The following is a 16225-nucleotide window of genomic DNA, read 5'->3' on the forward strand; positions in this document are numbered from 1 at the left end:
CAGTTACCTAGATAGAGTTGAGAAGGAGCAGCAACTGAGAAGAATGGGCAGGAGGCACATAAATCTAATAAATAAAAATAAGTAAATAAATACTTGCAGTCTTGCCATTTAGGCTCTCAAGATAATTTCTTACATTGCAAGATGTAGACTTAGTAATACAGCAATGAACCAGAGTTACAGAATTTATATAAGACGTTTGCTGACAAATAATGGCACATATACTATTATACAGAAATACTTGTATGCAAAAAACATCTGAAGGACAATTATGTTGATATGTTAATTGAAACATATTTCTCATTTTTTAAGATGACAAGAAACAAAAAAGTGCTGTGTTCCACTGTTTTTATTTTGGAATACATAATAAAATTAAGAAACAATAATGTAATAGAGCATATAGAGGTTGTTAGTGTTTTTGTGTGTTTAGTGTTCACTTACACTTTTAAAAATGCATATTCTTCTTCAATTTGTTAACGAAAATTATTTTCTAAACGACCTAGATAAATTCTTCCATTTAGGGAAGTCCTGCAAACTATAAAGATACAAGTTAATCTGCTAGAGTTCATTTGCAATAGTATTTTTATTTTTAGCATTGTTTAACATAACATTAATAGAATGCACTCCCATATATATTTTGATGCTGTACTGAAAAATCTGCAACTTCTACACTCTTATTATAAATTCTACAACATTTTGTAGCAATATATTAATGTACATTATTTTGTGTTCTTCCCCCCACTCGCATCCCAAATGTTAGTTGTTTTATGCATGAAATTTTCTGACGCATAATGAGAATATTATATACAAATTAATATTTCATGCTATTTTTTCTATTGTAGACAGCTTAACTTATACATGTGCCATTATGTTTTAGAAAGCCAGGAAACTTAATCATAATTAAAACTATTAACTGAAAAGCCTAAAATACAATATGTTTTTGAGAAAAGTGTGCTAATATTTGAATAACATACTCTCTTAAAATATGGTTTTGCTAAAGTCATTAGATGATCTTCTTTGCTGAGTTGTCATTGCTAAAGTCAATTATTCTTATTTATTTGAATTTACATTTTCCCACTCTTATGGAACATGGAAAAATAAGTTAGATACGTGTTCCATTGTGAGTCCTCATGTAGACATCAGAAAGCACTAGATCACTTACATACTATGTGTTTTACATTGGATATAATGTACCTACATAAGCATCTTGAAAACCTCTAGCTCTATAGATTTTAGTGGCTTAAGGTACAAAATAAGAATGAATGCCTAAAACTATGGTAAAAGAAAAATTGATATTGGGATGTCTCATAGTATTGTAGGATGTCCTCTTTATTCTAAGTGCTACTAAGAATATTTTTTCTAAATTTTACCTGGATATGGGGCATAATATTATAAACTTAGGTTTCATACTTTGTCTTTTTGGACTGTACATTTCCTAAAACTGCCTGTTTATATACTCTGTGGCTTGATAAATGATAAACAGAAGACACTTTGACCTCTGAAATTCTTTCCCCTCGAATTAATTGTACATTTTACAGTGTAATACAACTAATGTCTTTCATAGCTTAGTCACATACTATCAGCAGCCTTTTGCAAAATCTTGTTAGCAAGAATCAAATTATCTTTAATGAGCAGCATTGCTTTGTGGTATGCTTACTAAGAATGGTGTAAGTCATAGTCCCAAAACATGTACAGGGCATCATATTAGAAAATCGTCTATGAACCTGAACTAATTTGCGTAGCTGATACTGGTTTTGATATTGTTGCCAGGACTATTGAGATGATATTGACTCAATTAAATACACAAAAATTGTTAATTCTATTATACAAATAGAAACAGCATACAAAAGACACAATAACAATAGATATTGCAATTATATTCAGATGTAGCCTGAGTTTCTTTGTAAAGCCATAACTGCTATACCGCTATAATGATGTGATAATAAGAATTTGTGAAGCTTGTGATTGGAACTCTTGTCCTATTAATGCAGAAGCTAATAGTTACACACTTTGCCTCTATAGGAAATGATCTTTTTCTGGTTGCAGTACATGAATTGGGTCATGCATTAGGCCTTGAGCATTCCAATGACCCTAGTGCTATTATGGCTCCTTTTTATCAGTACATGGAGACACACAACTTTAAGTTACCCCAAGATGACCTTCAAGGAATTCAAAAGATCTATGGTAAGATAAATTCCTTATGCCATAATTTCAAATAGTTTTTCTATAATTTATAGAACCAAAATTGTGATTCTGAAGAATGGGGGCATTTGTCAAGTTTGTTTCATGAAATTTACTGTGGGAAAATTGTCAGTTAAAATAACTTCATTTTTATTACCAATATTTGATGGGCTAACACCTAAGACATCCATTTTACCTCTTAAATTGACCTTAGCCTCCTCAGAAGAAAATGTAATTTTCTTGCTTTCCTGGTCTGCACTGCTAAGAGTATCATGAACCCCTTGAATTTCACACCACTGAAATAAAGGCATGTCTTCAGAAAACTGCTCAGGCACTTCAGGTTCCACATTCATTATTGAATTTAAAATGGTGTCTTTAAAAGTATTCTATTTTGATATGAGATAAACAAAAATTCCTTCAATAAAAAATATGCAACACGGAGCTGGCTGCAAATGAAGGTTGCCTCTATGAATGCATCAATTGTAAGGAAATGACATTTTGTCAAGCCAAAACAAGCTGTTGTTGGTAGCATGCTATTTCACCACTATAGCAAGGACAACTATTGAGTATAAACCATAAAATAAAATGCAGTTACTGAAATGTCACAAACATTTATTGACTAGCACATGTAACATTACATAAGGCAAACTTGGCACCCTTTGTCCTTATCTCATACTTGGGTTAGTATTATGACCAAAAATATTTAGGCTGCTTTGTCAACAAACCTCATGCCAAGGGATGGACTTTTAATGCCATTCCTCATGGAGTTTCTTTCATAAGACCGTATTTCTGTTTCTTGATCCTTTCTTTCCTCCCTATTTTCGTGTAATCACTAAGAGTTCCCTTCTGTAGTATTAGAACAATTTTCCCCTTCAAAGCAATAAGGAAAAGAAGAACAGAAAGGAAAAGCTTTAAAAAGATTAAGAGCTACAGCTTTCACCCTGCTTTGTATCCAACAACCTCTGTGTAGCAAATTGTTGAAGTCTGCAGGGTGTAAGGCTGGAAGTCCCAACACTGCCTCTCAGAAGCCCTGATCCTGCTCTGGAGTCATGGCCTGGTAGTTTCTACTATTACTGCTTATCTTCTAGAGAGCTTCACCCATCTGGCATCCAATTTATAAGCCCAATGTATTTAAGAGATAGATCTCTTCCGCCATTTACTGCCTTTCTGCTTAAGCTTTTAAGAGGAAAAAAAAAGCTTTCTAACTTTAAATATATAAAACTACAAGCATTTCATTGAAGAAGATAAATTGCAGACATGCCTACATTATAGTAATACCATACCCAGGAAATCAATTGCAAAATGCAAAATAAATATAATGCTCTGGATATACCACAAATTGGCCCTTGTCTGCTATAAGCAAAGCACCCTTTCCTGCCTCTCCATGCCAATATCTCCATATCTCAGTACCCTTAGTCCATCCAAAATTATAATTGAATGACAGCTTGCAGTACCATGGCACTTCTATCTTGCATTAGTGTGCAAAAGCACTGCCAGGTTGTAGCAATCCAATATAAACATGTCCCCTGAGCACTGGAGTGACTCATAACCCAATAAATATCTTCTCCACACTTGCAAGAAAATAATAAACGGCTTTAATTTTTTAAAATTTTCTTCCAAGCCTTACGCACATGTGATCTGCAATACGATCCACAGCAACTATAAAAGGGTTGCATCCATTGATAATTAGACTAATAGCTGAAGCACTTTATGTAGAAAAATCCAATATTGTTGGTAATTATATTATCCAAAAGTATAAATACAAGATGCTGCAGGACACTGAAAATTATATTGCAGTTTATAGACAAAGGAAATATTTTGATAAAATCTTTAGAAAAACATGCTCAAGCTGGCTGACAATGTTTAATGTAGTGGGGAAAATACTCCCACCAGCTTTTTGATTTCCCTCCTTCCTTTTTTTGCTTAGGTCCCCCTGCTGAGCCGCTGGAACCCACCAGACCTTTACCAACCCTTCCTGTCCGCAGAATCCATTCGACTTCAGAAAGAAAACATGACAGACATTCACGGCCTCCTAGGCCTCCTTTAGGGGACAGGCCTTCTGCTCCAGGCAGCAAACCCAACATATGTGATGGAAATTTCAATACTGTGGCTCTGTTCCGAGGAGAAATGTTTGTTTTCAAGGTAGGAAGGACTGTTCCAGAAGGACGGTTTTTATTAATCTCTATGTACTACAAAGGAGTGTAAAATTGATTGCCTGTCAATCAAGTCATTTGGTGTTTTGATATCACTAATCACATTCAATAATAGTTGACTTGCAGTGAATTTGCCTGCATTCTTTGTCTTAGGTTACTTTGATATAGCAGATGATACAATGCCTTTCCTTCTCAACTAGTTAGATAACCTAAACCTAAACATTTTTAATCTAGAATAAGGATTGTTTTCACATTGTTTCCAAGAGTGTGCTGTGTTCTGTTTTCGGCTTGTTGATGTAGCAATTTTCTGCCTGTGGGAACTGCAGTGCATGTGAAGAGTTCTTCCAACTTAGAGTATTTCTGTTTCACAAATGGGGCCTAGGTATCTCCAGGGCATGAGGATGGGGTTTGTAGCAAGACAAGTATTTTCATAGCTGATATTTTGCTTTGCAAACATGAGAAGTAATGATGCTATGCTTTTATATTAATTTTCTGAAATGAGTTAGACCGTTAGAGCAGTGGTGAAATTCAAATTTTTTTACTACCGGTTCTGTGGGCATGGCTTGGTGGACGTAGTGTGGCTTGGTGGGCGTGGCAGGGGAAGGATACTGCAAAATCCCCATTCACTCCCCACTCCTGGGGGAAGGATATTGCAAAATCTCCATTCCCACCCCACTCTGGCGCCAGCCAGAGGTGGTATTTGCCAGTTCTCCGAACTACTCAAAATTTCCGCTACCGGTTCTCCAGAACCTGTCAGCATCTGCTGGATTTCACCTCTACATTAGAGGGTATTTGAACCAGAACAGACCTCTTTTCTGTCAGAAAAATCTGTTTCCTGATTAATTTCTCACTTTTTGCTGATTTTCTAATTGGAAAGTTTTGTATCAAATGATTTTTTTAAAAATCAGAATATTAAATCTTAACAAAACAAAGGACCATAATGTACTGATCTTAGTATCACTGATATATCAAATTGTCTTACGTCAAATTGCTTGCACAAATAGAAACAAGTTTGCATATTTTTCTCTGTGATTTGGAAAAAGCAAGATTTTACAAGTACCATTACATCCTATTCCAAAGGGCAAACATTTTACAGTAGTCATACTCTAGAATTTATATCATAATGTGTAAATCTGCTGAGAAAAGCAGGATGTATCATTAAGCTGAGTAAGCTGTAGAGTTCAAATGTATTTCCGGCATTGGTTTAATTGTGAAAAAGGAAAGTGATTGCTGCTTCTTTCAAATGTTCTCTTGAACAGAGTATCTGACTCGGAAAGAAAGATAGATTAGTCATGTCCTTAGATAAAGATTACAGATCTAGGCCAATGGGTATTCATTATATTGAATGAGATGATAGCCCAAGCTGCTAACATTTCGAATTGTTGCATGTTTAATGTCTCCATGATCAGGGGTGGGCTTCAAAAATTTTAGCAAAGGGTTCTCTGCCCAGTTGCTGGGTGGCGTGGCCATGGTGGCCGTGGCCTAGTCGGCCTTCTGCACCACGGTGGGGTGGGGCATTTTTGCTCTCTTTGGGCTCCAGAGGCTTTCCTCAAGCCTCCAGGAGGGTGAAAACAGCTCCCCAGGTTCCGGAGGGCCCGTTTCCGGCCTTCCTGAATTTCCGGTAGGCCAGTTTTTCACCCTCCCCAAGCCTCTTTGCGCGCTCTGCACTTACCTGCATCCAAAACGGGCCGCGTGGGGACTCCTGGGAGGGGAGGGGAGGGGTGGGGTGGGCGTGGCCAGCCAGGAGTGGGATTTGGGGGTTCTCCAAACTGCACAGAATCTTAGCTAGAGGTTCTTCCAAACACCTGCGAACCCCTAGCAGCCCACCCCTGTCCATGATATTCTTTTAAAAATCTTTTAAGAACACTTCAGCGTCTTACATATGTGTTACTGTTTCTTTCTGTTTTTAAATATTGTCTTCAATAAGGGTTTTTATATTGTTTAATACTGTAAACTCTTTTGTTGCCTTATGTCCTGTTCTGAATTTCTGCATGTCTTTAAGTAAAATCAATTGGAGTGGAAGGAGAGCAAATTTGTGCATCATTTGATACTTGATTTGAATGTAAAGATGAACATAGAATGTAGAAAAAGGAAGGATATGGATTTGAGATGGTTTTCTTTTGGAAATCAATGTTATCAAGTAATCTTAGAGGTGGGGAGGAAAAGACTGGAGTCAGGAGCTAGTTCTATTATTAGACAGAGTGAGGTAGTCCGTCTTAATGTTTTACTTCCAAGGAGAGACAGGTATTGACGTTAGAAATAATACAGATATCTAATAAGTACCACTTTTTCTGGAAGTAAAATTCCACTAGTGCCAAAATACCTGGGTGGGCTTGAGTCCTGTGCAACTCACCCAGCTGCTGTGCCACAGGTAGCAAAATGTCTTGCAGTGCTTTTTTAAAGAATGCAGTATAAAACCTGCTTTGCTGTTTTGTTTCCTCTTATCGGAATCTGAAGTATAATCCTAGGAGGTGGTTTTCTTTTTTTAGGACCGCTGGTTTTGGCGCCTTCGTAACAGTCGAGTACAAGAGGGTTATCCCATGCAAATTGAGCAGTTCTGGAAAGGGCTCCCAGCAAAAATTGATGCTGCCTATGAAAGATCTGATGGAAAATTTGTTTTCTTTAAAGGTATTTTTATTTTTATTTTTATCATGGAAATACAAACAGTTCTACAATAATATGAATATTACCCTGTTTTCCCCCAAATAAGACATCCCCTGATAATAAGCCCAAAGAGGCTTTTGAGCGCATGGCAATAAGGCCAAGCGCTTATTTCAGGATTCAAAAAAATATAAGACAAATAAAGTCTTATTTTTGGGGAAACACGGTATCAAAACAGATGCTAGCACGCCTTGAAAACCTGATCTTAATAAATTTTTGTTCAGTTTTTCATTTTTGATGATTTTTGAATAATGAAGAGATTAAAGAAGGTTAGTTATTCTAAAAAATGACTTTAAAATACTGTATATACATAAGAAAACATGTATGTGAAATACAATATGTCATCGTAGTAATGCATGTATTTATATGTATGTTTTCTTTACCTTCAAAATTTCAAAACCTGGCAATATTTGGTCAACATCTGTGAAAATATATCACCTAAGTCTTTTCCCTTGCAGTTTCTTCCTCCATTATTGCTAGAGGAACAACTAGCAATAATATTGTTATAGGTAACAATTTTCTAAGGAAGATACTTTTAAAGGCCTTTGTTTATATTTCTCTGGTCTTTTCAGGCTATAACTAGTTTTCTTTCGGGTTTTTTTTTTTATTATAAGCTATATCTCAGAGAACCTTCAATTTTCAATAAACTGCTGTCAGCTTGGTGTCAATCTGTCATGTTCTTAAAATATTGTTTGTATAGCATGAGAAGCAGAAACAGTAATGTAATAGAAAAATAAATAGTGTGTGTTGCTTGCAAAATTGGGTTGTTGTATTGAGAAAGGCATAGATTATGAATTAAGGTATTGAATTCCCAAATGCTTTGCAGTAAAATGGGTCTATGTACCATAGAAAGTTCTGTCTAGTTTTGAGTGGGAACTGATCAGAGCTCTCAAGATAAAGAGAAAAGAAATTTATGGAAGCAAGTCCTTGTTGACCTCAGTGATGACTGATCCAGCATGGGTTTCTTTAAATTACATCTTACCATTTTGTTAATGGGAGAGACACTTGTCTGTCTCCTCTAAGACAGAGCAAAGAGCAGGTCCCATCACGGTATTTTTATTATTTAGAAAATTTGGTGATGTTCAGGTGTTTTTATAGAAATTAAAAGCATAGGCAAAGTGTTCTCATTGTGAAGTAATTTTTTTTTAAATCTGTTCTTTAGATAAAAAGATCATCTTTACCGTAGCCCATATTTGCATCAACTTTCTGAATTGTGGATTATTTTCCAGAAAACTTTTAAAATTACCAACACATTGCAACCAAACAGTCAACTTTATGGAAGGCAGTTTTCAACTGCAATTTGTTACTACCCAAAAGATTAAGCTCTCTGGCTGATTCAGCTATCAAAAAACCCTTTTGAATCAGATAAGGAAATCAGTGAAAAATGATTGCCTGCTATTTTCTGAACCTCTAGCAGAAAAAAAAAACAGCTAATGATTTTATTAGCTCTTAGTAATTATGTATTATGTGTGTTCTTTCCTCCTCAAATCTAGGAGATAAGTATTGGGTTTTTAAGGAAGTGACAGCAGAACCAGGATATCCGCATAGCCTAGTGGAGTTGGGCAGCTGTCTTCCCCGGGAAGGGATTGACACAGCTTTACGGTGGGAACCTGTAGGCAAAACATACTTCTTCAAAGGAGATAAATACTGGAGGTATAATGAAGACAAGAGAGCAACAGATCCAGGCTACCCCAAGCCAATCACTGTATGGAAAGGGATTCCACAAGCTCCACAAGGGGCTTTTGTCAGCAAAGAAGGCTGTGAGTATAAACATTTCGTTTATAACATTTGGTTCAGTATTTTTTGCTAAGCAAAGTGTTTGGATTGCTATGACCAAGCAATTGTAATAATGCAAAGACACATGCTTATAAATGGATTCCTGACCAGGCAATACATATTCTGTTCTTGGAAATTTTGGCTAGACTTCTGATTCACTAAATCCTGTATTTCAGCTAGGCTGGATTGATTTCATCAGTGGTCCTTAAACAATAAATGGATGCTTATTCCTATCCTCATTCTTTCTGATGCAAATGAAGGAAATATAATTGTCTACATGTAGGAAAAGCTAAATACCGTCTTTTCCGGCGTATAAGACGACTGGGCGTATAAGACGACCCACGAATTTTCCTGTTAAAATATAGGGTTTGGGCTATACTCACCGTATAAGACTACCCCTCTTCCAACGCACACCAAATAAAAATTAAAAAATATCAACTGGCTCACCCACAATGTAAAAGCAGCTGTGCTAGACCCAAAATGGCCCCTGCAACAAGCAGGAACCTCACACAGCCACAAAAAGCCCCAAAAAACAACTTTCACACTTTACACACACACAACACAACACAACACAACTGGCTCACCCACAATGTAAAAGCAGCTGTGCTAGACCCAAAATGGCCCCTGAAACAAGCAGGAACCTCACACAGCCACAAAAAGCCCCAAAAAACAACTTTCACACTTTACACACACACAACACAACACAACACAACTGGTTCACCCACAATGTAAAAGCAGCTGTGCTAGGCCCAAAATGGCCCCTGCAACAAGCAGGAACCTCACATAGCCACAAAAAGCCCAAAAACCCAACTTTCACACTTTACACACACAAAATTCCACATACAGCTTTGTGAGATTTTGTGTGTTTGTGTAGTTAGAGTGAAACACTACAAAAACATACTAAATCTCAGAAAGCTGCACAAATATTATTTTATTTTATTTTATTTTTATTTTTATATGAAAGCTAAATTTAAAACTTCCTAAACTTTAAATGGCTAGGTCTAAAAAAGAACAACTAAAAAAAAACCCCAATTAACTGTTTTTTTAAAGATCCTAAAGGGGAAAAAAAACTTACCCAATAGAACAGGGGTCTCCAACCTTGGCAACTTTAAGACTTGTAGACTTCAACTCCCAGAATTCCTCAGCCAGCTTTGTTTTGCTGGCTGAGGAATTCTGGGAGTTGAAGTCCACAACTCCCTGCCTGCTTGATTGCAGGCAGGGAATTGCTTGCTGATGGAATGGATTCAGGCAAGCGAAGCAAGGCAAGCGAAGCAAGGCAAGCAGCTAAGGTAAGCAAGCTGGAGGGGGAAAACTTTTTCCCTTCTCCATGGCTCTGGCGATCCCAACTGAGTTGCCTGATTAGCAGATCGTCAGGGCTTGGCTCATCAGAGCCATTTAAGGCTCGTCAGAGCCTTTCGGGCTGGTCTGCCTGGTTACAGGAGAACGACACCCGGAGTATTAGACGACACCCGATTTTTGAGAAGATTTTCATGTGTTAAAAAGATGTCTTATACGCCAGAAAATACAGTAATCGTTTCTTTTTACTCTTATCTTCTGAAGTATGGCTAGTGTTGCCATATGCATAATTCTCCACTTTATCTCCACTCCTTAGCATGCAGATTTTCTATACCCTGACTTGCAGCAAGGCATTTGATAAAATACTTCATGACATTTTGATTAATATAACAAGCTAGTTAAGTGTGGATTGCATTGCAGGACAATTAATTGGAATTGAAAACTGTGATTGTATTCCAAACTCTGTTCAAGGTATTCAGAGTTCTCGGGAATAATTTCTCATTCAACTATGTTGAGTAGGGTGTCACAATCAGTTTGGGGTCCTCTATTTTTCAGTATTTTATTTTTTGGTTAAGATGATGAAAAAATACAACAGATTTGCAAATGATACAGTATTGACTACAGTAGTTAATAGTCTACAGGAGAGAAGTAAAATTTAAGATTATGCTGATAGATTTGAGAAATGGGCTGAAAGTAAAAAATAAATCTTAAAAAGACAAGTGAAAAGTTATTCACTTATGAAGCAAAAATAAATGCAGATGTGTACGATGATGGATAGCTGCCTTGTTAACAATAGTCACAAAAAAGATCTTGGAATTGTTGTTGATTGCAGACTGAATATGAGCCAAAAATATATTGTGGCTGGAAAAAACGGCAATTCAATTTTAGGCTGCATCAAAAAATGCAATTACCAAATCATAAGAAGTATCGTAATCATTCCACTCTATTCTGTTTATTAGGCTCCACTTCAAAACTTTGTCCAATTCTGGACAGCAATTTGTCTGAGCAGCTTTAATTTGGTTTCCTATACATAATGGCCTCAATGACTGATTCCAACTGTGATTCTAGTGGTGCATAAATGAAGTAATCTCTGCTTTCTTTTTCAGTTTATACTTACTTTTATAAGGGTAAGGAATACTGGAAGTTTGATAACCAGAGGCTGACTGTGGAGCCAGGGTATCCTAGGTCGATTCTCAAAGACTGGATGGGTTGCAACCAGAAGGAAGTTGAACGAAGCAAAGACCGACGCCTGTCTCATGATGATGTTGATATTATGGTAACTATAAACGATGTGCCTAGTACCGTTAACGCAATTGCAGTTGTGATCCCTTGCATTTTATCTCTGTGTATCCTTGTCTTGGTATACACAATCTTCCAGTTCAAAAATAAAGAGGTCCAGCAAAGCGTGACATACTACAGAAGACCTGTCCAGGAATGGGTATGACAAGTTCAGTAGCTCATTTGGTTCATGAGATGATGATGATGGGCTGCAGACATTAGAAGGCGGTTTGATGGATAGCCTGCCAAACAACTTCTTCAAGAGATGTGAGTCAGAGAATTCTGGGACTGAAAACAAAAACAAAAATCAACTAAACCCAGGTGGCCTTGCACTGTAGAGCCGCTTTCCTTCTGACTGCCTCAGTGCCGTGTGTCTCAGTATGACATATTTGACCAACCCACTCAGTGAGTGTTGGGAGACCTCAAGAGAAGTTTGCTTCAACCTTTTTTCAATTCACTTGAGCAATCTTCTTCAGTGCCCTCTTTTAAACCCAGCATTTGCCAGTGTAGCCAACCACCTATTGAGTCTTTTTTTCTACACTTGCCTCATAAAGAGACAGTTCTGTGGGTCACAAAAGGAACATTTCAGTACCTTCTGAAGAGGACATTCTGAGGCTTAGTCATTCTGAAAGATTTTAATTTATTACAGGATCCAGGCAATTACCTGAATACCATTTTTTTTCCAATACCTGCTGGTCAGATGTTTTGTACATTCATGGTAATGTTTCCACTCTTCAGCAACAAACACAAGAGCTCTTAAGAGGTAATTTTGTGTAGACCACAACTTCCAACAGCTCTAATGTCATTTCAGATCACCAAAACTAACAGAAATGAAATTTCTGAATTCAACTAGTCTGCAAGACTAAAAAATTGAATTTACAAACACTAATGATGTGAATGCAGACCTTAATGATCTTGTTTTTAATAACGTGTCATGTAATAAATATTTAAATGTCATATTACCACTATTTTAAGTTGGCAACAATAAATTGTTACCATTATAAGATGAAATGTATGTTCCATGATATTTTCACCCATTTATATAAGAGAAAATAAATCACATATGCATTAGAATAGTAAAATTTGTGGGCAAGTTTGCAATGGGAATTTGGTTTGCAATGATGGAAAGGGTGACATAAATCAAGAAAGATATTTTAAAGCTTGTAATTTTAAAATTTGACAGTGTAATTAAGTCACTGTTTATTGACATTAGTATATTTAAATAGAAGGAAAATTAGGAGTGCAAAACATGACTAAGGGGGAGATAAAGCCCTTCAGAAGATTAGAACTGGATAGAGCCCTGCCTGTCAATATTCTTGGCTTCACCTGCAGCCTGCCTTCCCTAGTTCCCGTTAGGTGTTGCAGCCCAGAATGGGACAATTTGCCATGGCCAACTTGCCGCTGACAACTTGCCATGGCCAACTCGCCACGGGACAACTCGCTGTGGGACAATTTAACCATTCAATCTAAAATAATTAAAAAATATTTTATTTTTTGCCATTCACATTTCATTTTGCCCCTCCTTTTGCATCCTTTCTTTAATGATTCTATTCTACCATTTCTTCGATATTAGTGTACCTCTTGTCCTGCAGCGAGTTGCCAATGGTGTTTTCTCATGGAGAGTTGGCTGTGGCAAGTTGGCCATGGCTAGTTGTCCTAGACCTGTGATGGCGAACCTATGGCACATGTGCCACAGGTGGCACACGGAACCATATCTGTGGGCACACGAGTTGTTGACCTAGGTCAGCTCCAGCGCGCATGCGTGTGCTGGCCAGATGATTTTAGGCTGGCCTCGCCCACGCCGCCCCTTCCCTCCCAAGAGTCTCCACATGGCCTGTTTTGGATGCCAGGTAAGTACAGGGCTCGTGTGGAGGCTCTGTGAGGGCAAAAAACAGGCCTCCCCAAAGTCCAGAAATGGGCCGTTTCCAGCCTCCGGAGGGCTGGGGGAGGCCGTTTTCACCCTCCCCAGGCTCCAGGAAAGCCTCTGGAGCCTGGGAGGGGGGGGCGAAAAATGGGCCTACTGGAAGTCCAGAAACGGCCCGTTTCCGGCCTCTGAAGGCTTCAGGGAGGTCTGCTAGGCCCAAAACAGGGCACCCACGGGGGCGGGGGGGGGTGTTGCGCGTGCATGCACTGTGTGTTTGGGGGGGCATTGCATTGTAGGTGTGGGCATGTGCAAGACGCGTTTTCGGTACCCAAGGAAAAAAAGGTTAGCCATCACTGTCCTAGACCCATTGCAGCCAATGTCCAAAGATTCAAACACAGCTTGAAGGAAGTAAGAAAAGGAAGATGCTGAAATCAATGGAATTAAATTTACGATTTTTGTTTTATATGGCATTTTATTCAATGTCTGTAAATTGCCCTCATCTTTGGTGAAATGGATGGCATACAAATTTGACAAATAAATAAATGGATAGGCCACCGCATAAATGGAAGAGTGGGAAAGAGAAGCAGGCATACCAGCCTTGCCCTATTCAGTCTCCCAGTAGGCCTTCACTGGAATTTGTCTCAGCCAAAACCCTTAAACCTCTAAAATTGCAGACATTCAGGCAAATTAGGAAAAATTTATAAGTCAGTTTCATATTCAATACAAAATATTTTGTTTTGGATAGTGCTTAAAGAAGGCAATCCTAAACATCGGTATGTTAGATCCAATTCGTGAAAAGGTAATGGACAAAAGGTAATGTTTTTGTCATGTTCTCATCCTAAAAACCCTCCCTCTTCCAAAGGAATGCTGAATGGACTATGTTATGGGATTATGGGAATCTCCCCAAGTGGCATAACAATTTATGTGACCAAGTTCTCACACATGGAAGGTAGTATGGTCCTCTCCTCAAAAATCTTTCTTACTCTTGTCAGAAAAGTTGAACTAGATGGTGGCTACACAATGCCAATTCTATCAAGACAATAGGAATATACAATCCCTTAGCAGAATGAAGGCTGTTCCCAGATTTTGTGATTTTTACGGAGATCTACTGAAATTAAAGTGGCAAGTTTTTAATGAATGCAAATATATTGCTTTCAATCTTTCTACTAGGCAATAACTAAATAAAGAATGAAAAGGTACAGCTTTTCCAAATTTTCACTGATTCTATTCTATAAATCCACTCCAAACTGTCTTTTTTCAGCTGGGCTGAAATATTAAGGCTCAGCTGGGAGAAAATGATTGAAAATTATTCAAGAGAAAAGTTAAAGAAAACAGATATGGTAAAGATTAAAGACCCATAAGTATTACAGAAAAAAAAACCTAGAATGGATAGTTTGTTTTTGAAATTGTTAATTCTGTCTCAACCCCAACATTGGAATTAGTAAAAATTATACTAATTTATATATATGTTATAACTGAGAACATACCAAATAGTTTAGCTTTAAGAAAGATTGTAAAGCATTTCTTTAACAATGCAGATTAAAAGGCAATGGTTTTTAGGGGAAGCATGTTGATGTAGCCTTGTGGATACCTTTTTTGTGCATTCAACATGAAATGCAGTACAGAATGTACGTGATAGTAATGTGCTATTATTATGTACCAAATTGGTATGAGCACACCATCATTTCAAGCACGATATGAAAGAAACATGGGTTAATAGCACATGCATTTTCAGTCCTAATGGTCAAGGTCTTCAGCCATTTCATTTCAAAGACATTTTAAAGATTTGGGCAGAGTAATACCCACTTATGTTGCAAATGTTAATCTTGGTTTTAGGCTCATTTGTTCATAAGATTTTACTGCACCCGAATGCTATTAAGCAATCTTTCAATATATTTCTAGACCTGTATGAATTGATCTAAATATAGCTCATACTTTGAAATTAATCCAGTTGAGACTTAGAAAATGACCATAGCAACTTTTTCATAGAAAATTTAAGAACCAGCTTAACGGTTTTTCTTTAGACAATTTATAAAGTGGGTATGATTGAATTTGATCACTGAAGCGCCAAAGATTTCAAAGTCCACCATATTCAAAACTAGTAAGGTCACTAGAACCGTATTTCTGTTTTCTTTTTCAGCTTTTTTTTTTTTGAAAAAAATCCAATCGGATTTAATGCCAAGTTATTAAACTACAGAGTTGGTTAATAGAAATGTATGCTGATTTGATATTGCTTGGGGATCAAGTTTGTACATCCTCTCTTTGATATTGGATTTAGTATAATTGGCTAGGATAGTATTGAGGGGTCCTATCTCCCACCTTCAGAATACAGATGTATTGAGAATTGCTGCTGCAATTTATAGAAATGGAGTTCATCTCAAGCCTTACATCAAATAAAATACTTTTATGTACTATGCTCATGCTTGGTTTATAGTACAAACGTGGATTAAATTATTTCAGCCTTAGTATTTCTCTCCTTTCAATCAGATAGGACTTAATAGACGTTTTGTTTTCAGCGCTGCTATGAAAAGGCCTGCTTGCACATATATCCCAAACTAGCAGCTAAACCTTTCTTCAATGATATTCTATCAATGTTCTTGAAATATTTTTCCTCTCCTTAGTTTTGGGCCCAGATTAAAGCTTTGTAAAATAACTTGATTCATTCCTATTTGGTATAGCTGTAGTTATACTATAAATAGTATAGTATAAAAACTTAAATATAGGATTGGTAAAAGTGTTGCTATTATCCATTTCACAAGCCTCCAAACTGGATAAAACAAGTACATAGCTTGTCTTATTTTTATGCAGAGGGACAGAGGGAGTAAAGTGGGTGCTCTAAGTCTTGCAGAGGTTAAGATGCTCTTACAAAAATTAGAGGGGAGAGGGGGAAACCACAAACATTGGAAGCCTGACTTCACCCACTGTTAAGAATATGCCACACACCAGATTCGGCTATTAACAAAAGCTGTACACTTCTACTAGGATACAAATGAAATTCTCATGAAATCAAAGACCAATA

The 16225-nt window shown here is 37.2% G+C and overlaps 1 protein-coding gene across 2 annotated transcripts in view; it reads left to right on the forward strand.

The window, feature by feature from the left end:
- The window catches only part of MMP24 (matrix metallopeptidase 24), a 41923-nt gene extending 30415 nt beyond the window's left edge, over positions 1-11508 (forward strand). For both annotated transcript variants that reach the window (XM_070939918.1, XM_070939919.1), the window contains exons 5-9: positions 2020-2181; positions 4106-4320; positions 6821-6959; positions 8486-8752; positions 11171-11508. In XM_070939918.1, coding sequence (XP_070796019.1) covers positions 2020-2181; positions 4106-4320; positions 6821-6959; positions 8486-8752; positions 11171-11508 — 1121 coding nt within the window. The remainder of the gene's footprint in view (positions 1-2019; positions 2182-4105; positions 4321-6820; positions 6960-8485; positions 8753-11170) is intronic.
- Positions 11509-16225: the final 4717 nt, after the last annotated feature.

This window comes from Pituophis catenifer, unplaced genomic scaffold, assembly GCF_029215685.1.
Source record: "Pituophis catenifer annectens isolate HBS135680 unplaced genomic scaffold, rPitCat1.0.hap2 SCAF_3, whole genome shotgun sequence".
Lineage (NCBI taxonomy): Eukaryota > Metazoa > Chordata > Lepidosauria > Squamata > Colubridae > Pituophis > Pituophis catenifer.